Source organism: Salvelinus namaycush, chromosome 21 (assembly GCF_016432855.1).
Source record: "Salvelinus namaycush isolate Seneca chromosome 21, SaNama_1.0, whole genome shotgun sequence".
Classification (NCBI taxonomy): Eukaryota; Metazoa; Chordata; class Actinopteri; order Salmoniformes; family Salmonidae; genus Salvelinus; species Salvelinus namaycush.
In genome coordinates, this window is record NC_052327.1 from 54,166,054 (window position 1) to 54,188,553 (window position 22,500).

The following is a 22,500-nucleotide window of genomic DNA, read 5'->3' on the forward strand; positions in this document are numbered from 1 at the left end:
GAAATAACTAGGGTACGGTAGGGCCTGTTGACATCAATAACTAGGGACGGTAGGGCTGCTGTTCATCAATAACTAGGGTACGGTAGGGCCTGTTGACATCAATAACTAGGGCACGGTAGGGTCTGTTGACATCAATAACTAGGGCACGGTAGGGCCTGTTGACATCAATAACTAGGGCACGGTAGGGCCTGTTGACATCAATAACTAGGGCACGGTAGGGCTTGTTGTCTCATCAATAACTAGGGTACGGTAGGGCCTGTTGTCTCATCAATAACTAGGGTACGGTAGGATCGGTTGTCTCATCAATAACTAGGGTACGGTAGGGCCTGTTGACATCAATAACTAGGGTCCGGTAGGACCTGTTGTCATCAATAACTAGGGTACGGTAGGGCCTGTTGACATCAATAACTAGGGTACGGTAGGGCCTGTTGACATCAATAACTAGGGTACGGTAGGGCCTGTTGACATCAATAACTAGGGCACGGTAGGGCTTGTTGTCTCATCAATAACTAGGGTACGGTAGGGCCTGTTGACATCAATAACTAGGGTACGGTAGGGCCTGTTGACATCAATAACTAGGGTACGGTAGGGCCTGTTGACATCAATAACTAGGGCACGGTAGGGCTTGTTGTCTCATCAATAACTAGGGTACGGTAGGGCCTGTTGTCATCAATAACTAGGGCACGGTAGGGTCTGTTGACATCAATAACTAGGCACGGTAGGGCTGTTGACATCAAAATATAGGGCACGGTAGGGCCTGTTGACATCAATAACTAGGGCACGGTAGGGCTTGTTGTCTCATCAATAACTAGGGTACGGTAGGGCCTGTTGTCATCAATAACTAGGGTACGGTAGGGTCTGTTGACATCAATAACTAGGGTACGGTAGGGCTTGTTGTCTCATCAATAACTAGGGTACGGTAGGGCCTGTTGACATCAATAACTAGGGTACGGTAGGGCCTGTTGACATCAATAACTAGGGTACGAGGGCGTTGACATCAATAACTAGGTATGTAGGGCCTGTTGACATCAATACTAGGTACGGTAGGGCCTGTTGACATCAATAACTAGGGTACGGTAGGAGTCTGTTGACATCAATAACTAGGGTACGGTAGGGCTTGTTGTTCATCAATAACTAGGGTACGGTAGGGCCTGTTGACATCAATAACTGGGTACGGTAGGCCCGTTGACATCATAAACTAGGGTACGGTAGGGCCTGTTGACATCAATAACTAGGGTACGGTAGGGCCTGTTGACATCAATAACTAGGGTACGGTAGGGCTTGTTGTCTCATCAATAACTAGGGTACGGTAGGGCCTGTTGTCATCAATAACTAGGGTACGGTAGGGCCTGTTGTCTCATCAATAACTAGGGTACGGTAGGGCCTGTTGACATCAATAACTAGGGTACGGTAGGGCCTGTTGACATCAATAACTAGGGTACGGTAGGGCCTGTTGACATCAATAACTAGGGTACGGTAGGGCCTGTTGACATCAATAACTAGGGCACGGTAGGGCCCGTTGACATCAATAACTAGGGTACGGTAGGGCCCGTTGACATCAATAACTAGGGTACGGTAGGGCCTGTTGACATCAATAACTAGGGTACGGTAGGGCCCGTTGACATCAATAACTAGGGTACGGTAGGGCCTGTTGACATCAATAACTAGGGTACGGTAGGGCCTGTTGTCATCAATAACTAGGGTACGGTAGGGCTTGTTGTCTCATCAATAAATAGGGTACGGTAGGGCCTGTTGACATCAATAACTAGGGTACGGTAGGGCCTGTTGACATCAATAACTGGGTACGGTAGGGCCTGTGTCATCAATAACTAGGGTACGGTAGGGCCTGTTGACATCAATAACTAGGGTACGGTAGGGCCTGTTGTCATCAATAACTAGGGTACGGTAGGGCTTGTTGTCTCATCAATAACTAGGGTACGGTAGGGCCTGTTGTCATCAATAACTAGGGTACGGTAGGACCTGTTGACATCAATAACTAGGGCACGGTAGGGCCTGTTGACATCAATAACTAGGGTACGGTAGGGCCTGTTGACATCAATAACTAGGGTACGGTAGAGTCTGTTGACATCAATAACTAGGGTACGGTAGGGCTTGTTGTCTCATCAATAACTAGGGTACGGTAGGGCCTGTTGTCTCATCAATAACTAGGGTACGGTAGGGCCTGTTGACATCAATAACTAGGGTACTGTAGGGCCTGTTGTCATCAATAACTAGGGTACTGTAGGGCCTGTTGACATCAATAACTAGGGTACTGTAGGGCCTGTTGACATCAATAACTAGGGTACGGTAGGGCCTGTTGACATCAATAACTAGGGTACGGTAGAGTCTGTTGACATCAATAACTAGGGTACGGTAGGGCTTGTTGTCTCATCATACAGGGTACGGTAGGGCCTGTTGACATCAATAACTAGGGTACGGTAGGGCCTGTTGTCATCAATAACTAGGGTACGGTAGGGCTTGTTGTCTCATCAATAACTAGGGTACGGTAGGGCCTGTTGACATCAATAACTAGGGTACGGTAGGGCCTGTTGTCTCATCAATAACTAGGGTACGGTAGGGCCTGTTGACATCAATAACTAGGGTACGGTAGGGCCTGTTGTCATCAATAACTAGGGTACGGTAGGGCTGTGACATCAATAACTAGGGTACGGTAGGCCTGTTGACTCAATAACTAGGGTACGGTAGGGCCTGTTGACATCAATAACTAGGGTACGGTAGGGCCTGTTGTCTCATCAATAACTAGGGTACGGTAGGGCCTGTTGTCTCATCAATAACTAGGGTACGGTAGGATCTGTTGTCTCCTCAATAACTAGGGTACGGTAGGGCCTGTTGTCTCATCAATAACTAGGGTACGGTAGGATCTGTTGTCTCCTCAATAACTAGGGTACGGTAGGGCCTGTTGTCTCATCAATAACTAGGGTACGGTAGGATCTGTTGTCTCCTCAATAACTAGGGTACGGTAGGGCCTGTTGTCTCATCAATAACTAGGGTACGGTAGGATCGGTTGTCTCATCAATAACTAGGGTACGGTAGGGCCTGTTGACATCAATAACTAGGGTACGGTAGGGCCTGTTGACATCAATAACTAGGGTACGGTAGGGCCTGTTGACATCAATAACTAGGGCACGGTAGGATCGGTTGTCTCATCAATAACTAGGGTACGGTAGGGCCTGTTGTCATCAATAACTAGGGTACGGTAGGGCCTGTTGACATCAATAACTAGGGTACGGTAGGGCCTGTTGACATCAATAACTAGGGTACGGTAGGGCCTGTTGACATCAATAAACTAGGGTACGGTAGGGCGTGTTCATCAATAACTAGGGTACGGTAGGGCCTGTTGTCTCATCAATAACTAGGTACGGTAGGCTGTTGACATCAATAACTAGGGTACGGTAGGGCCTGTTGACATCAAAACTAGGGTACGGTAGGCCTGTTGACATCAATAACTAGGGTACGGTAGGGCCTGTTGACATCAATAACTAGGGTACGGTAGGGCCTGTTGACATCAATAACTAGGGCACGGTAGGGCTTGTTGTCTCATCAATAACTAGGGTACGGTAGGGCCTGTTGACATCAATAACTAGGGCACGGTAGGGTCTGTTGACATCAATAACTAGGGCACGGTAGGGCCTGTTGACATCAATAACTAGGGTACGGTAGGGTCTGTTGACATCAATAACTAGGGCACGGTAGGGTCTGTTGACATCAATAACTAGGGCACGGTAGGGCCTGTTGTCATCAATAACTAGGGTACGGTAGGGCTTGTTGTCTCATCAATAACTAGGGTACGGTAGGGCCTGTTGTCTCATCAATAACTAGGGTACGGTAGGGCCTGTTGTCTCATCAATAACTAGGGTACGGTAAGGTCTGTTGTCATCAATAACTAGGGTACGGTAGGGCCTGTTGACATCAATAACTAGGGCACGGTAGGATCGGTTGTCTCATCAATAACTAGGGTACGGTAGGGCCTGTTGACATCAATAACTAGGGTACGGTAGGGCTGTTGACATCAATAAACTAGGTACGGTAGGGCCTGTTGACATCAATAACTGGGTACGGTAGGGCCCGTTGACATCAATAACTAGGGTACGGTAGGGCCTGTTGACATCAATAACTAGGGTACGGTAGGGCCTGTTGTCATCAATAACTAGGGTACGGTAGGGCTTGTTGTCTCATCAATAACTAGGGTACGGTAGGGCCTGTTGACATCAATAACTAGGGTACGGTAGGGCCTGTTGACATCAATAACTAGGGTACGGTAGGGCCTGTTGTCATCAATAACTAGGGTACGGTAGGGCCTGTTGACATCAATAACTAGGGTACGGTAGGGCCTGTTGTCATCAATAACTAGGGTACGGTAGGGCCTGTTGTCATCAATAACTAGGGTACGGTAGGGCCTGTTGTCATCAATAACTATGGTAACATTTTGAAGCTGAGCCATTTGCTCTGCTGCTGCTGCAGTACAGTCATATCTGACTAAGATCATAACATGGTGTCAGAAGTGCTTCAACCTAAAGATATAACGCGGGAGAGATTATTTCACAGAAAATAATCATGTTGAGTTGTCTGAGTTTAGGGTGATGACAAGTAGCTAACTGCTCTCCTGTCTCTTCATTGAGCGGAGCAGCCCAAGCTGAGCCGTTGCTATGGATACTCACAGATTCAGAGCTGCCATGAGCAGAGCGCATGCAGAGCGAGCTAGGCACAGGGAGCCAGTGACAGACAGAGAGGATCAGCTAATGGATTTACTAAGAGATGACGTTATTTCTGGTTTCGGGCAGGGCCGGGCCGGGCAGGGCCTTACATTTGACAGAAGCATTTGGGCCTGGGTAGGGTAGGGCCTAAGCGTTGGGCATGGGTAGGGCTCGGGTGTAAAGTTCATGCCCGTGCAGGGCTCTGATCTACGCCCATTCCCCTTCTCATCTCCAACAGTTTGTCCTTGTATCCATCTATCTATAATTTACCTTACATTGTCTTGTCCTGACTGTCTCGCTGTCTGCCTGCATCGCTGTCTGCCTGTCTCCCTCTCTGCCTGTCTCCCTCTCTGCCTGTCTCCCTCTCTGCCTGTCTTCCTCTCTGCCTGTCTCTCTCTGCCTCTCTCTCTGCCTGTCTTTCTTTTTTGCCTATCTCTCTTTTTGCAAGTCTCTCTTTCTGTCTTTCTGCCTGTTTCTAATGCCTAACTGTCCTTTGCCTCGATCACTCTTTTATCTCTCTCCTCTTCTCTCTCTCCTCTCCTCTTCTCTCTTTCCTCTCCTCTTCTCTCCTCTTTTCTCGTCTTCTCTTCTCCTCTTCTCTCTTTCCCCTCCTCTCCTCTTCTCTCCTCTTCTCTCTTTCCTCTCCTCTTCTCTCTTTCCTCTCCTCTTCTCTCCTCTTTTCTCGTCTTCTCTCCTCTCCTCTTCTCTCTTTCCTCTCCTCTTCTCTCTTTCCTCTCCTCTCATCTTCTCTTCTCTTCTCTCCTCTTCTCTCTTTCCTCTCCTCTTCTGTCCTCTTCTCTCTTTCCTCTCCTCTTCTCTCTTTCCACTTCTGTTCTTTCTCTCTTTCCTCTCCTCTTCTCTCTTTCCTCTCCTCTTCTCTCTTTCCTCACATCTTCTCTCTCTCCTCTCCTCTTCTCTCCTCTTGTCTCTTTCCTCTCCTCTTCTCTCTTTCCTCTCCTCTTCTCTCTTTTCTCTCCTCTTGTCTCTTTCCTCTCCTCTCCTCTCCTCTCCTCTTCTCTCTTTCCTCTCCTCTCCTCTTCTCTCTTTCCTCTCCTCTCTTCCCTCCTCTTGTCTCTTTCCTCACATCTCTCCTCTTCTCTCTCCTCTCATCTCCTCTCCTCTCCTCTCCTCTCCTCTCCTCTCCTCTCCTCTCCTCTCCTCTTCTCTCTTTCCTCTCCTCTCCTCTCCTCTTCTCTCTCTCCTCTCCTCTCCTCTTCTCTCTCCTCTCCTCTTCTCTCTTTCCTCTCCTCTCTTCCCTCCTCTTGTCTCTTTCCTCACATCTTCTCTCTCTCCTCTTCTCTTTTTCCTCCTCTCCTCTTCTATCTAATGTGACCTACTTGTTGTGTGTATGTACTGACATGTATGTGGAACTGATCGATACACACACTACATGTTCATGTTTTTACATGTACTGGATGTAAATTGTAAAGTCTGTAATGTCTTTTTCGTTATGTTTCGGAACCCAGTAAGACTAGCTGTCGCCATTGGCGTCTGCGAATGGGGATCCTAATCAAATCAAAATCCTCTTCTCTCATTCCTCTCATTTCTCTCTTTCCTTTCTCTTCTCTCTTTCCTTTCTCTTCTCACATTCCTTTCTCTTCTCACATTCCTTTCTCTTCTCACATTCTTTCTCTTTCCTTTCTCTTCTCTCACCTTTCTTTCTCCATCTTTCTCTTCTCCGTTCCTTTCTCTTCTCTCGTTCTCTTTCTCTCTCTCGTTCCTTTCTTCTCTCGTCCTTTCTCTTCTCTCATTCCTTCTCTTCTCTCTTTCCTTTCTCTCTTCTCGTTCCTTTCTCTTCTCCGTTCTTTCTCTCCTATTCCTTTCTCTCTCTCTTCCTTTCTTCTCTCATTCTTTCTCTTCTCTCTCCTTTCTCTTCTCCGTTCCCTTCTCTTCTCTCGTTCCTTCTCTTCTCTCTTCCTTTCTCTTCTCTCGTTCCTTTCTCTTCTCTCGTTCCTTTCTCTTCTCACATTCTTTCTCTTTCCTTTCTCTTCTCTCGTTCCTTTCTCTTCTCTCTTTCCTTTCTCTTCTCTCATTCCTTTCTCTTCTCTCACTCCTTTCTCTTCTCTCGTTCCTTTCTCTTCTCTCGTTCCTTTCTCTTCTCTCGTTCCTTTCTCTTCTCTCTTTCCTTTCTCTTCTCTCGTTCCTTTCTCTTCTCTCATTCCTTTCTCTTCTCTCTTTCCTTTCTCTTCTCTCGTTCCTTTCTCTTCTCTCGTTCCTTTCTCTTCTCTCATTCCTTTCTCTTCTCTCTTTCCTTTCTCTTCTCTCATTCCTTTCTCTTCTCTCTTTCCTTTCTCTTCTCTCGTTCCTTTCTCTTCTCTCGTTCCTTTCTCTTCTCTCTTTCCTTTCTCTTCTCTCGTTCCTTTCTCTTCTCTCGTTCCTTTCTCTTCTCTCGTTCCTTTCTCTTCTCACATTCTTTCTCTTTCCTTTCTCTTCTCTCGTTCCTTTCTCTTCTCTCTTTCCTTCTCTTCTCTCATTCCTTTCTCTTCTCTCACTCCTTTCTCTTCTCTCGTTCCTTCTCTTCTCTCTTCCTTCTCTTCTCTCGTTCCTTTCTCTTCTCTCGTCCTTCTCTCTCTCTCTTTCTTTCTCTTCTCCGTCCTTTCTTCTCTCGTTCCTTTCTTTCTCTCATTCCTTTCTCTTCTCTCTTTCCTTTCTCTTCTCTCGTTCCTTTCTCTTCTCTCTTTCCTTTCTCTTCTCTCGTTCCTTTCTCTTCTCTCGTTCCTTTCTCTTCTCTCGTTCCTTTCTCTTCTCACGTTCTTTCTCTTCTCTCTTTCCTTTCTCTTCTCTCTTTCCTTTCTCTTCTCTCTTTCCTTCTCTCTCTTCCTTTCTTCTCTCTCGTCCTTCTCTTCTCTCGTTCCTTTCTCTTCTCTCGTTCCTTTCTCTTCTCTCTTTCCTTTCTCTTCTCTCTTTCCTTTCTCTTCTCTCGTTCCTTTCTCTTCTCTCGTTCCTTTCTCTTCTCTCTTTCCTTTCTCTTCTCTCTTTCCTTTCTCTTCTCTCGTTCCTTTCTCTTCTCTCGTTCCTTTCTCTTCTCTCGTTCCTTTCTCTTCTCTCGTTCCTTTCTCTTCTCTCGTTCCTTTCTCTTCTCTCTTTCCTTTCTCTTCTCTCTTTCCTTTCTCTTCTCTCTTTCCTTTCTCTTCTCTCATTCCTTTCTCTTCTCTCTTTCCTTTCTCTTCTCTCTTTCCTTTCTCTCTCTTTCCTTTCTCTTCTCTCGTTCCTTTCTCTTCTCTCGTTCCTTTCTCTTCTCTCGTTCCTTTCTCTTCTCTCGTTCCTTTCTCTTCTCTCGTTCCTTTCTCTTCTCTCGTTCCTTTCTCTTCTCTCGTTCCTTTCTCTTCTCTCGTTCCTCCTTTCTCGTTCCTTCTCCTTCTCTCATTCCTTTCTCTTCTCTCATTCCTTTCTCTTCTCCTTTCTTTCTCTTCTCTCTTCCTTTCTTTTTCTCTTTCCTTTCTCTCTCTCTCCTTTCTCTTCTCTTCCTTTCTCTTCTCTCTTTCCTTTCTCTTCTCTCGTTCCTTTCTCTTCTCTTCCTTTCTTCTTCGTTCCTTTCTCTTCTCTCTTTCCTTGTTCCTTTCTCTTCTCCGTTTCCTTTTCTTCTTGTTCTTTCTTTCTCTCGTTCCTTTCTCTTCTCTCGTTCCTTTCTCTTCTCTCTTTCCTCTGAACTGCTGACCGACGCTAGAACGACATTCTGTCTCATCATCTCCAAAGAAACCTCATGTATCTGGACAACCAGGTGGGGTAACGCCCTCTTTTACTATTGGACTGATCTATCTGCCACGTTTCAGACTTGCTGTCTGTCTGTCTGTTTTTCTGGATGTTTATGCCTGTCTAATAGTTCTGATTTTTCCTCGCTGCGTTCAAGATGTCGTCTCATGTAGGTTCACTTTTGAAATGTTTTGAAGTTTGAAAGTCTGCAGTGAAAACCAGCCTGTGTGTGTGTGTCTTTGGGGGATTTCCCATGTCGTGTGACATTTTGGAATACAGTGTGTTTACTCTATTATATATTAGTTTCTATTCATTTTGTCATCTTTGTGTGTGTGTGTGTGTGGTCTGTCATATAGAGACGAGCAGAACTAGCAGCATCGTTGTCAGTCAGTGAGTGTTGCTCTGCTCTAATCTGACTTCCCGTATTGCTCCTCCTCATCCTCTCCTCCACACTAAACTACCAGGTGAAGGAAAATCAGCCTTTAATCATGACGATTCACACGTTGATAGAGAACTCAGCCCCCAGGCCTCAGCTCTACCAGCACCACATCAGAGTAAGGTCTTGGCCGGCCAACGCTGCCGGCTAAATGCTGTTTTCTTTAATCGCCGTCCACTTCAGTTGGTTTTTCTGTTGGTCCGTCTTGCAACCTGCAAGTCCCTCATGGTCGTTCACAATACCTCTTTCCTTGTAGCGTTTGTGTTACTGTTAATGTAGCACTTGTTATTCATTCAGCTTTTACTTTACTGTCTCCTCTATTGGTTGGAAAGTCATACCACCAATGTAGGCATGGCTTATATACAGTAGTACTGTATGATGTGTACTGTGTGTTTCACTGTCTGATTAAACCCTTCCTCACTGTCGTGTGTGTGTGTGTGTGTGTGTGTGTGTGTGTGTGTGTGTGTGTGTGTGTGTGTGTGTGTGTGTGTGTGTGTGTGTGTGTGTATTCCCTTACTCTCTGCTGTCTACGAAAGTTACAGAGACTTGGATGTTGGGACGTTGTTATAGCCTATTAATAAGTAGAGGACGTTTCTAACCTGACTTGTAGTTAGTACTGTAGTCTTGTGTTTTTGAAGCAGGGGTCCTTAAAGGGGAGAGTGTGTCTGTGAATTCAGGAACACTCGTACAACATTCCTTTTTTGATTTGCTACCCTCTTTAAGTACTGACCGACATGGCTAGCTAGGGGACTGTAATTGGTGTAACAAAGTGTTGTTGCCAGTGTTGTCCCTGCTGGGGGAAGCTAATTGGTGTGACACAGTGTTGTGTTGCCCGGGGGACTATATTTAGTGTGACTCCGCATTGTGTTTTCCCGGGGACTGTAATTGGTGTGACACGGTATTGTGTTGCCCGGGGACTGTAGTTAGTGTGACACAGTAATGTGTTGCCCGGGGACTGTAATTGGTGTGACACGGTATTGTGTTGCCCGGGGACTGTAATTGGTGTGACACAGTAATGTGTTGCCCGGGGACTGTAATTGGTGTGACACAGCTTTATGTTGCCAGTGTTATAGGCCAACAGCACAACTGTGTTTCCACCAGTCTCTTAGTCAGACATCAAATGGCAGTGGGGGGGGGGGGGGGGTTAATTTAACAGACCGCCCACATCACAGTCAGACATCAAATGGCAGTGGGGGGGGGGGGGGGGGTTAATCTAACAGACCGCCCACATCACAGTCAGACATCAAATGGCAGTGGGGGGGGGGGGGGGGGGATCTAACAGACTGCCCACATCACAGTCAGACATCAAATGACAGTGGTGGTGGTGGGGGGGGGGGTAATCTAACAGACTGCCCACATTACAGTCAGACATCAAATGGCGGTGGAGGGTGTGGGGGGGGGGGGGTTAATCTAACAGACTGCCCACATCACAGTCAGACATCAGATGGCAGTGGTGGTGGGGGGGGGGGGGGTTAATCTAACAGACTGCCCACATCACAGTCAGACATCAGATGGCAGTGGTGGTGGGGGGGGGGGGGTTAATCTAACAGACTGCCCACATCACAGTCAGACATCAGATGGCAGCGGTGGTGGGGGGGGGGGTTAATCTAACAGACTGCCCACATCACAGTCAGACATCAAATGGCAGTGGAGGGGGGGGGGGGGGGGGGGGAATCTAACAGACTGCCCACATCACAGTCAGACATCAAATGGCAGTGGGGGGGGTTAATCTAACAGACTGCCCACATCACAGTCAGACATCAAATGGCAGTGGAGGGGGGGGGGGGGATCTAACAGACTGCCCACATCACAGTCAGACATCAAATGGCAGTGGGGGGGGGTTAATCTAACAGACTGCCCACATCACAGTCAGACATCAAATGGCAGTGGGGGGGGGGGGGGGGGGGCTAATCTAACAGACCGCCCACATCACAGTCAGACATCAAATGGCAGTGGGGGGGGGGATCTAACAGACTGCCCACATCACAGTCAGACATCAAATGGCAGTGGGGGGGGGATCTAACAGACTGCCCACATCACAGTCAGACATCAAATGGCAGTGGGGGGGGGGGGGGGTTAATCTAACAGACTGCCCACATCACAGTCAGACATCAAATGGCAGTGGAGGGGGGGGGGGGGGGGGGATCTAACAGACTGCCCACATCACAGTCAGACATCAAATGGCAGTGGGGGGGGGGGGGTTAATCTAACAGACCGCCCACATCACAGTCAGACATCAAATGACAGTGGGGGGGGGGGGGGGGGGGATCTAACAGACTGCCCACATCACAGTCAGACATCAAATGACAGTGGTGGTGGTGGGGGGGGGGGGTTAATCTAACAGACCGCCCACATCACAGTCAGACATCAAATGACAGTGGGGGGGGGGGGGGGGGGGGATCTAACAGACTGCCCACATCACAGTCAGACATCAAATGGCAGTGGGGGGGGGGGGGGGGGGGGTTAATCTAACAGACCGCCCACATCACAGTCAGACATCAAATGGCAGTGGGGGGGGGGGGGGGGGGGTTAATTTAACAGACCGCCCACATCACAGTCAGACATCAAATGGCAGTGGGGGGGGGGGGGGGGTTAATCTAACAGACCGCCCACATCACAGTCAGACATCAAATGGCAGTGGGGGGGGGGGGGGGGGATCTAACAGACTGCCCACATCACAGTCAGACATCAAATGACAGTGGTGGTGGTGGGGGGGGGGGTAATCTAACAGACTGCCCACATTACAGTCAGACATCAAATGGCGGTGGAGGGTGTGGGGGGGGGGGGGTTAATCTAACAGACTGCCCACATCACAGTCAGACATCAGATGGCAGTGGTGGTGGGGGGGGGGGGGGTTAATCTAACAGACTGCCCACATCACAGTCAGACATCAGATGGCAGTGGTGGTGGGGGGGGGGGGGTTAATCTAACAGACTGCCCACATCACAGTCAGACATCAGATGGCAGCGGTGGTGGGGGGGGGGGTTAATCTAACAGACTGCCCACATCACAGTCAGACATCAAATGGCAGTGGAGGGGGGGGGGGGGGGGGGGAATCTAACAGACTGCCCACATCACAGTCAGACATCAAATGGCAGTGGGGGGGGTTAATCTAACAGACTGCCCACATCACAGTCAGACATCAAATGGCAGTGGAGGGGGGGGGGGGGATCTAACAGACTGCCCACATCACAGTCAGACATCAAATGGCAGTGGGGGGGGGTTAATCTAACAGACTGCCCACATCACAGTCAGACATCAAATGGCAGTGGGGGGGGGGGGGGGGGGGGGGCTAATCTAACAGACCGCCCACATCACAGTCAGACATCAAATGGCAGTGGGGGGGGGATCTAACAGACTGCCCACATCACAGTCAGACATCAAATGGCAGTGGGGGGGGGGGGGGGGGTTAATCTAACAGACCGCCCACATCACAGTCAGACATCAGATGGCAGTGGTGGTGGGGGGGGGGGGGTTAATCTAACAGACTGCCCACATCACAGTCAGACATCAAATGGCAGTGAAATTATTTTCCTGGAGGGTAACACAGTCGGTTATAGACCCATTTTCCATGCTGAACTTCAGAGGATATATTTAGCCTGACCTTGTGGTGAGAGAGTTCATTAGATGCTATGACCCATTAGCCTGCTAACGTGAATACTTTGTCAGCAGCCAGATGTATGAGTGTAACAGATATGATTAAACACACCACGGTGTGTGAATCGGTTGAATGCGAACCACGTGTGTCTCTTTGTGCATCTCTCTCTCTCACACACACACACTCACATACTTGACAGAAAGAGAGAGAAGCAACAGCCCTTTAGGGAAAAAATCGGATTATTCCACCAACAAGGTTGTGATTCTGAACAGCTCCACATTCGCAGCAACATCAGAGTCAGACAGAGTCAGACAGAGTCAGACAGAGAGCAGCCAACTAACTTCACTTACAGAATAACAGACTGTAGACAACAAACTGAACACAGAGGAAATTGAGCATCATGCAAGACGACATTAGTATAACGCGACGACTACGGTGGAGCGGGGAGGACATTTTATGCCAATAATAATAAACATAGTGTTTTAGCTGGAGAAAACAACAAGGAACAAACAACAACAACAAATATATGAGGAATTCAGTCGGGGTTTTTCTTCAATTTGGTGCCTAATGAACACAACCCTGATGCCTGATGAGCAGTCTGTTAGTCAGTCGTTTCTCTGTCAGTCGTTTCTCTGTCAGTCATTTCTCTGTCAGTCGTCTCTCTGTCAGTCGTCTCTCTGTCAGTCGTTTCTCTGTCAGTCGTTTCTCTGTCAGTCGTTTCTCTGTCAGTCGTTTCTCTGTCAGTCGTCTCTCTGTCAGTCGTCTCTCTGTCAGTCGTCTCTCTGTCAGTCGTCTCTCTGTCAGTCGTCTCTCTGTCAGTCGTCTCTCTGTCAGTCGTTTCTCTGTCAGTCGTTTCTCTGTCAGTCGTCTCTCTGTCAGTCGTCTCTCTGTCAGTCGTCTCTCTGTCAGTCGTCTCTCTGTCAGTCGTCTCTCTGTCATTCGTCTCTCTGTCAGTCGTCTCTCTGTCAGTCGTCTCTCTGTCATTCGTCTCTCTGTCAGTCGTCTCTCTGTCAGTCGTTTCTCTGTCAGTCGTTTCTCTGTCAGTCGTCTCTCTGGCAGTCGTTTCTCTGTCAGTCGTTTCTCTGTCAGTCGTTTCTCTGTCAGTCGTCTCTCTGTCAGTCGTTTCTCTGTCAGTCGTTTCTCTGTACAGCCTTTGTTTACCTCAGCGGCTCTGTGGTTTTACGGCATCCATTAATGTCTTCACTGGTTCTGTTTGGCTTGGAGGAAGCCTTGCTCACTGATTTTGGCGGCACAATTACATGCAAAAGCATAGATGAACTCACGATTACAGATCGGCCCTTTCGACTGCTGCAGGGTCTTAGGGTTACAGTAGTTACTGTTTGTCTACATTTTAGTCTTGTGGCAATAAAAGTAAGCTATTATGAGCAAGAGTTGCCAATGAGGTTTCAGCTTTCTCAACTTTAAATTGCAGTGTTTTGGAAAAATAAAAAGTTTATTCAGAGATTTATAGAGTCTTCTGCTGTTGAACTGTGCTTAAGGCACTCGGTACGGTAGCAGGTTAATGATGAGAGAGAGAAACAGGACAGGTACAGTAGCAGGTTAATGATGAGAGAGAAACAGGACAGGTACGGTAGCAGGTTAATGATGAGAGAGAGAAACAGGACAGGTACGGTACCAGGTTAATGATGAGAGAGAGAAACAGGATAGGTACAGTAGCAGGTTAATGATTAGAGAGAGAAACAGGACAGGTACGGTAGCAGGTTAATGATGAGAGAGAGAAACAGGACAGGTAAGGTAGCAGGTTAATGATGAGAGAAACAGGACAGGTACGGTAGCAGGTTAATGATGAGAGAGAGAAACAGGACAGGTAAGGAAGCAGGTTAATGATGAGAGAGAGAAACAGGACAGGTAAGGTAGCAGGTTAATGATGAGAGAGAGAAACAGGACAGGTACGGTAGCAGGTTAATGATGAGAGAGAGAAACAGGACAGGTACGGTAGCAGGTTAATGATGAGAGAAACAGGACAGGTACGGTAGCAGGTTAATGATGAGAGAGAAACAGGACAGGTACGGTAGCAGGTTAATGATGAGAGAGAAACAGGACAGGTACAGTAGCAGGTTAATGATGAGAGAGAGAAACAGGACAGGTAAGGTAGCAGGTTAATGATGAGAGAGAGAAACAGGACAGGTACGGTAGCAGGTTAATGATGAGAGAGAGAAACAGGACAGGTAAGGTAGCAGGTTAATGATGAGAGAGAGAAACAGGACAGGTACGGTAGCAGGTTAATGATGAGAGAGAGAAACAGGACAGGTAAGGAAGCAGGTTAATGATGAGAGAAACAGGACAGGTACGGTAGCAGGTTAATGATGAGAGAGAGAAACAGGACAGGTACGGTAGCAGGTTAATGATGAGAGAGAGAAACAGGACAGGTACGGTAGCAGGTTAATGATGAGAGAAACAGGACAGGTAAGGAAGCAGGTTAATGATGAGAGAAACAGGACAGGTACGGTAGCAGGTTAATGATGAGAGAGAGAAACAGGACAGGTAAGGTAGCAGGTTAATGATGAGAGAGAGAAACAGGACAGGTACGGTAGCAGGTTAATGATGAGAGAAACAGGACAGGTAAGGTAGCAGGTTAATGATGAGAGAGAGAAACAGGACAGGTACGGTAGCAGGTTAATGATGAGAGAAACAGGACAGGTAAGGTAGCAGGTTAATGATGAGAGAGAGAAACAGGACAGGTAAGGTAGCAGGTTAATGATGAGAGAGAGAAACAGGACAGGTAAGGTAGCAGGTTAATGATGAGAGAGAGAAACAGGACAGGTACGGTAGCAGGTTAATGATGAGAGAAACAGGACAGGTAAGGTAGCAGGTTAATGATGAGAGAAACAGGACAGGTACGGTAGCAGGTTAATGATGAGAGAGAGAAACAGGACAGGTAAGGTAGCAGGTTAATGATGAGAGAGAGAAACAGGACAGGTACGGTAGCAGGTTAATGATGAGAGAAACAGGACAGGTACGGTAGCAGGTTAATGATGAGAGAGAGAAACAGGACAGGTACGGTAGCAGGTTAATGATGAGAGAAACAGGACAGGTAAGGTAGCAGGTTAATGATGAGAGAGAAACAGGACAGGTACAGTAGCAGGTTAATGATGAGAGAGAGAAACAGGACAGGTAAGGTAGCAGGTTAATGATGAGAGAGAGAAACAGGACAGGTAAGGTAGCAGGTTAATGATGAGAGAGAGAAACAGGACAGGTAAGGTAGCAGGTTAATGATGAGAGAGAGAAACAGGACAGGTACGGTAGCAGGTTAATGATGAGAGAGAGAAACAGGACAGGTAAGGTAGCAGGTTAATGATGAGAGAGAGAAACAGGACAGGTACAGTAGCAGGTTAATGATGAGAGAGAGAAACAGGACAGGTACAGTAGCAGGTTAATGATGAGAGAGAGCAACAGGACAGGTAAGGTAGCAGGTTAATGATGAGAGAGAGAAACAGGACAGGTACAGTAGCAGGTTAATGATGAGAGAGAGAAACAGGACAGGTAAGGTACCAGGTTAATGATGAGAGAGAGAAACAGGACAGGTACAGTAGCAGGTTAATGATGAGAGAGAGAAACAGGACAGGTACGGTAGCAGGTTAATGATGAGAGAGAGAAACAGGACAGGTAAGGTAGCAGGTTAATGATGAGAGAGAGAAACAGGACAGGTACGGTAGCAGGTTAATGATGAGAGAGAGAAACAGGACAGGTAAGGTAGCAGGTTAATGATGAGAGAGAGAAACAGGACAGGTAAGGTAGCAGGTTAATGATGAGAGAAACAGGACAGGTAAGGTAGCAGGTTAATGATGAGAGAGAGAAACAGGACAGGTACGGTACCAGGTTAATGATGAGAGAGAGAAACAGGACAGGTACAGTAGCAGGTTAATGATGAGAGAGAGAAACAGGACAGGTACGGTAGCAGGTTAATGATGAGAGAGAGAAACAGGACAGGTACGGTAGCAGGTTAATGATGAGAGAGAGAAACAGGACAGGTACAGTAGCAGGTTAATGATGAGAGAGAGAAACAGGACAGGTACGGTAGCAGGTTAATGATGAGAGAGAGAAACAGGACAGGTACGGTAGCAGGTTAATGATGAGAGAGAGAAACAGGACAGGTACGGTAGCAGGTTAATGATGAGAGAAACAGGACAGGTACGGTAGCAGGTTAATGATGAGAGAGAGAAACAGGACAGGTACGGTAGCAGGTTAATGATGAGAGAGAGAAACAGGACAGGTAAGGTAGCAGGTTAATGATGAGAGAGAGAAACAGGACAGGTACGGTACCAGGTTAATGATGAGAGAGAGAAACAGGACAGGTACAGTAGCAGGTTAATGATGAGAGAGAGAAACAGGACAGGTAAGGTAGCAGGTTAATGATGAGAGAGAGAAACAGGACAGGTATGGTAGCAGGTTAATGATGAGAGAGAGAAACAGGACAGGTACAGTAGCAGGTTAATGATGAGAGAGAAACAGGACAGGTACAGTAGCAGGTTAATGATGAGAGAGAGAAACAGGACAGGTACGGTAGCAGGTTAATGATGAGAGAGAGAAACAGGACAGGTATGGTAGCAGGTTAATGATGAGAGAGAGAAACAGGACAGGTACAGTAGCAGGTTAATGATGAGAGAGAGAAACAGGACAGGTACAGTAGCAGGTTAATGATGAGAGAGAGAAACAGGACAGGTACGGTAGCAGGTTAATGATGAGAGAAACAGGACAGGTACAGTAGCAGGTTAATGATGAGAGAGAGAAACAGGACAGGTACGGTAGCAGGTTAATGATGAGAGAGAGAAACAGGACAGGTACGGTAGCAGGTTAATGATGAGAGAGAGAAACAGGACAGGTACGGTAGCAGGTTAATGATGAGAGAGAGAAACAGGACAGGTACGGTAGCAGGTTAATGATGAGAGAGAGAAACAGGACAGGTACGGTAGCAGGTTAATGATGAGAGAGAGAAACAGGACAGGTACGGTAGCAGGTTAATGATGAGAGAGAGAAACAGGACAGGTACGGTAGCAGGTTAATGATGAGAGAGAGAAACAGGACAGGTACGGTAGCAGGTTAATGATGAGAGAGAGAAACAGGACAGGTACGGTAGCAGGTTAATGATGAGAGAGAGAAACAGGACAGGTAAGGTAGCAGGTTAATGATGAGAGAGAGAAACAGGACAGGTACGGTAGCAGGTTAATGATGAGAGAGAGAAACAGGACAGGTACAGTAGCAGGTTAATGATGAGAGAGAGAAACAGGACAGGTACGGTAGCAGGTTAATGATGAGAGAGAGAAACAGGACAGGTACGGTAGCAGGTTAATGATGAGAGAGAGAAACAGGACAGGTAAGGTAGCAGGTTAATGATGAGAGAGAGAAACAGGACAGGTAAGGTAGCAGGTTAATGATGAGAGAGAGAAACAGGACAGGTAAGGTAGCAGGTTAATGATGAGAGAGAGAAACAGGACAGGTAAGGTAGCAGGTTAATGATGAGAGAGAGAAACAGGACAGGTAAGGTAGCAGGTTAATGATGAGAGAGAGAAACAGGACAGGTAAGGTAGCAGGTTAATGATGAGAGAGAGAAACAGGACAGGTAAGGTAGCAGGTTAATGATGAGAGAGAGAAACAGGACAGGTACGGTAGCAGGTTAATGATGAGAGAAACAGGACAGGTACAGTAGCAGGTTAATGATGAGAGAGAGAAACAGGATCCCGGCTGACTGGCTTTAAACACACACAAACCCCTGCGGTCTGTCTATAGATGCTGTGGTGTGATTCATCATTTCTAACAATGGGCCAAGACAAGTTCACTTCCCTCTCTCCCTCTCCTGTCAGAGGATGCAGGCTAACAGAAGAAGAATACATTATTGATCTAATACAATACATCACCGGACTCAGATCAGACTAATACAATACATCACTGGACTCAGATCAGACTAATACAATACATCACTGGACTCAGAGCAGACTAATACAATACATCACTGGACTCAGATCAGACTAATACAATACATCACTGGACTCAGATCAGACTAATACAATACATCACTGGACTCAGATCAGACTAATACAATACATCACTGGACTCAGATCAGACTAATACAATACATCACTGGACTCAGATCAGACTAATACAATACATCACTGGACTCAGATCAGACTAATACAATACATCACTGGACTCAGAGCAGACTAATACAATACATCACTGGACTCAGAGCAGACTAATACAATACATCACTGGACTCAGATCAGACTAATACAATACATCACTGGACTCAGATCAGACTAATACAATACATCACTGGACTCAGATCAGACTAATACAATACATCACTGGACTCAGATCAGACTAATACAATACATCACTGGACTCAGAGCAGACTAATACAATACATCACTGGACTCAGATCAGACTCTAATACAATACATCACTGGACTCAGATCAGACTCTAATACAATACATCACTGGACTCAGATCAGACTAATACAATACATCACTGGACTCAGAGCAGACTAATACAATACATCACTGGACTCAGATCAGACTAATACAATACATCACTGGACTCAGATCAGACTCTAATACAATACATCACTGGACTCAGATCAGACTAATACAATACATCACTGGACTCAGATCAGACTAATACAATACATCACTGGACTCAGATCAGACTAATACAATACATCACTGGACTCAGATCAGACTAATACAATACATCACTGGACTCAGATCAGACTAATACAACACATCACTGGACTCAGATCAGACTCTAATACAATACATCACTGGACTCAGATCAGACTCTAATACAATACATCACTGGACTCAGATCAGACTCTAATACAATACATCACTGGACTCAGATCAGACCAATACAATACATCACTGGACTCAGATCAGACTAATACAATACATCACTGGACTCAGAGCAGACTCTAATACAATACATCACTGGACTCAGAGCAGACTAATACAATACATCACTGGACTCAGATCAGACTAATACAATACATCACTGGACTCAGATCAGACTAATACAATACATCACTGGACTCAGAACAGACTCTAATACAATACATCACTGGACTCAGATCAGACTCTAATACAATACATCACTGGACTCAGAGCAGACTAATACAATACATCACTGGACTCAGAGCAGACCAATACAATACATCACTGGACTCAGATCAGACTAATACAATACATCACTGGACTCAGAGCAGACTCTAATACAATACATCACTGGACTCAGATCAGACTCTAATACAATACATCACTGGACTCAGATCAGACTCTAATACAATACATCACTGGACTCAGATCAGACCAATACAATACATCACTGGACTCAGATCAGACCAATACAATACATCACTGGACTCAGATCAGACTAACACAATACATCACTGGACTCAGATCAGACTCTAATACAATACATCACTGGACTCAGATCAGACTCTAATACAATACATCACCGGACTCAGAGCAGACTCTAATACAATACATCACTGGACTCAGAGCAGACTAATACAATACATCACTGGACTCAGATTAGACTCTAATACAATATATCACTGGACTCAGATCAGACCAATACAATACATCACTGGACTCAGAGCAGACTAATACAATACATCACTGGACTCAGAGCAGACTCTAATACAATAAATCACTGGACTCAGATCAGACTCTAATACAATACATCACTGGACTCAGAGCAGACTAATACATCACTGGACTCAGATCAGACTCTAATACAATACATCACTGGACTCAGATCAGACTAATACAATACATCACTGGACTCAGATCAGACTAATACAATACATCACTGGACTCAGAGCAGACTAATACAATACATCACTGGACTCAGATCAGACTCTAATACAATACATCACTGGACTCAGATCAGACTCTAATACAATACATCACTGGACTCAGATCAGACTAATACAATACATCACTGGACTCAGATCAGACTAATACAATACATCACTGGACTCAGATCAGACTCTAATACAATACATCACTGGACTCAGAGCAGACTAATACAATACATCACTGGACTCAGATCAGACTAATACAATACATCACTGGACTCAGATCAGACTCTAATACAATACATCACTGGACTCAGATCAGACTCTAATACAATACATCACTGGACTCAGATCAGACTCTAATACAATACATCACTGGACTCAGAGCAGACTAATACAATACATCACTGGACTCAGAGCAGACTAATACAATACATCACTGGACTCAGATCAGACTAATACAATACATCACTGGACTCATATCAGACTAATACAATACATCACTGGACTCAGAGCAGACTAATACAATACATCACTGGACTCAGAACAGACTCTAATACAATACATCACTGGACTCAGATCAGACTCTAATACAATACATCACTGGACTCAGATCAGACTAATACAATACATCACTGGACTCAGATCAGACTAATACAATACATCACTGGACTCAGATCAGACTAATACAATACATCACTGGACTCAGAGCAGACTAATACAATACATCACTGGACTCAGAGCAGACTAATACAATACATCACTGGACTCAGATCAGACTAATACAATACATCACTGGACTCAGATCAGACTAATACAATACATCACTGGACTCAGAGCAGACTAATACAATACATCACTGGACTCAGATCAGACTAATACAATACATCACTGGACTCAGAGCAGACTCTAATACAATACATCACTGGACTCAGATCAGACTAATACAATACATCACTGGACTCAGAGCAGACTAATACAATACATCACTGGACTCAGATCAGTCTAATACAATACATCACTGGACTCAGATCAGACTAATACAATACATCACTGGACTCAGAGCAGACTCTAATACAATACATCACTGGACTGGGATATGAAAAGTCTCTAATCTTTCTGTCTCTAATATTTTGTTCCATCTAGGGAAAGAGTCAATATTTCACTATCTGGCAAGTCCAAAAACGTAAAACCCACCCCCCCACCCTCACACATCCACACCCACCTGTGTGTGTCATCATCCTGGTTGCGTACTCTCTGTGTGCGGACCCACTGTTCCAGCTGCTGCATGGAGTTGGTCCTGGTCAGGGTCCTGGGTTCAGGCTCCCCGTGGGGGTACTGGGGGGTGGTGGGGGTCATGCTGCCCTGGATAGAGGGGGTCCGATGGGGCTGGGGGTTGGTCATCATCTCCCCTGGGCTCTGGTCTCCAGCACCGTTCAGCTAAAGTGAAACGATGACATTTTGAACTTTCATCAAATGGCAGAATGACAACATGTCTCTTTCTGGAATAACTGGTGTTTACGAAGACTACAGCTCCAATGTACAATTAACAAAGTCGCCACTAGTAATGATACATGTACTGTATATTACCATATGGTATACAGTACCTTCCATTGTGTTGTGTTACAGCGTGAATTTAAAATGTATTACATTTACATTTTGTGTCACTGGTCGACACACAATAGTGGAATTATGTTTATTGACATTTTTACAAATTAATAAAAAATGAAAAGCTGAAATGTCTTGAGTCAATAAGTATTCAAGCCCTTTGTTATGGAAAGCCTAAATAAGTTCAGGAGTAGAAATGTGCTTAACAAGTCACATAATAAGTTGCATGGACTCACTCTGTGTGCAATATTAGTGTTTAACATGACTCACAAAGAATGGCACCTATTGGTAGATGGGTAAAAATGATTAATTACACTTCAGATGGTGTATCAATACACCCAGTCATTACAAAGATACAAGCGTCCTTCTTAACTCAGTTGCCAGAGAGGAAGGAAACCGCTCAGGGATTTCACCATGCGGCCAATGGTGACTTTAAAACAGGTACATCGTTTAATGGCTGTGATAAGATAAACCAGAGGATGGATCAACAGCATTGTAGTTAGTCCACAATACTATCCTAATTGACAGTGTAAAGTAGGTAGCTTGTACAGAATAAAAATATTCCAAAACATGCATCCTGTTTGCAATAAGGCACTAAAGAAAAACTGCAAAAAATTTGGCAAAGAAATTAAC

General features: G+C 45.9%; 1 protein-coding gene across 1 annotated transcript in view; it reads right to left on the reverse strand.

The window, feature by feature from the left end:
- LOC120065977 (pleckstrin homology domain-containing family A member 5-like) overlaps window positions 1-22,500 on the reverse strand; it is a 233,931-nt gene that overhangs the window by 41,654 nt on the left and 169,777 nt on the right. Inside the window, exon 11 of the mRNA XM_039017017.1 lies at window positions 21,457-21,699. Within this exon, the coding sequence (XP_038872945.1) occupies window positions 21,457-21,699 (243 nt within the window). The remainder of the gene's footprint in view (window positions 1-21,456; window positions 21,700-22,500) is intronic.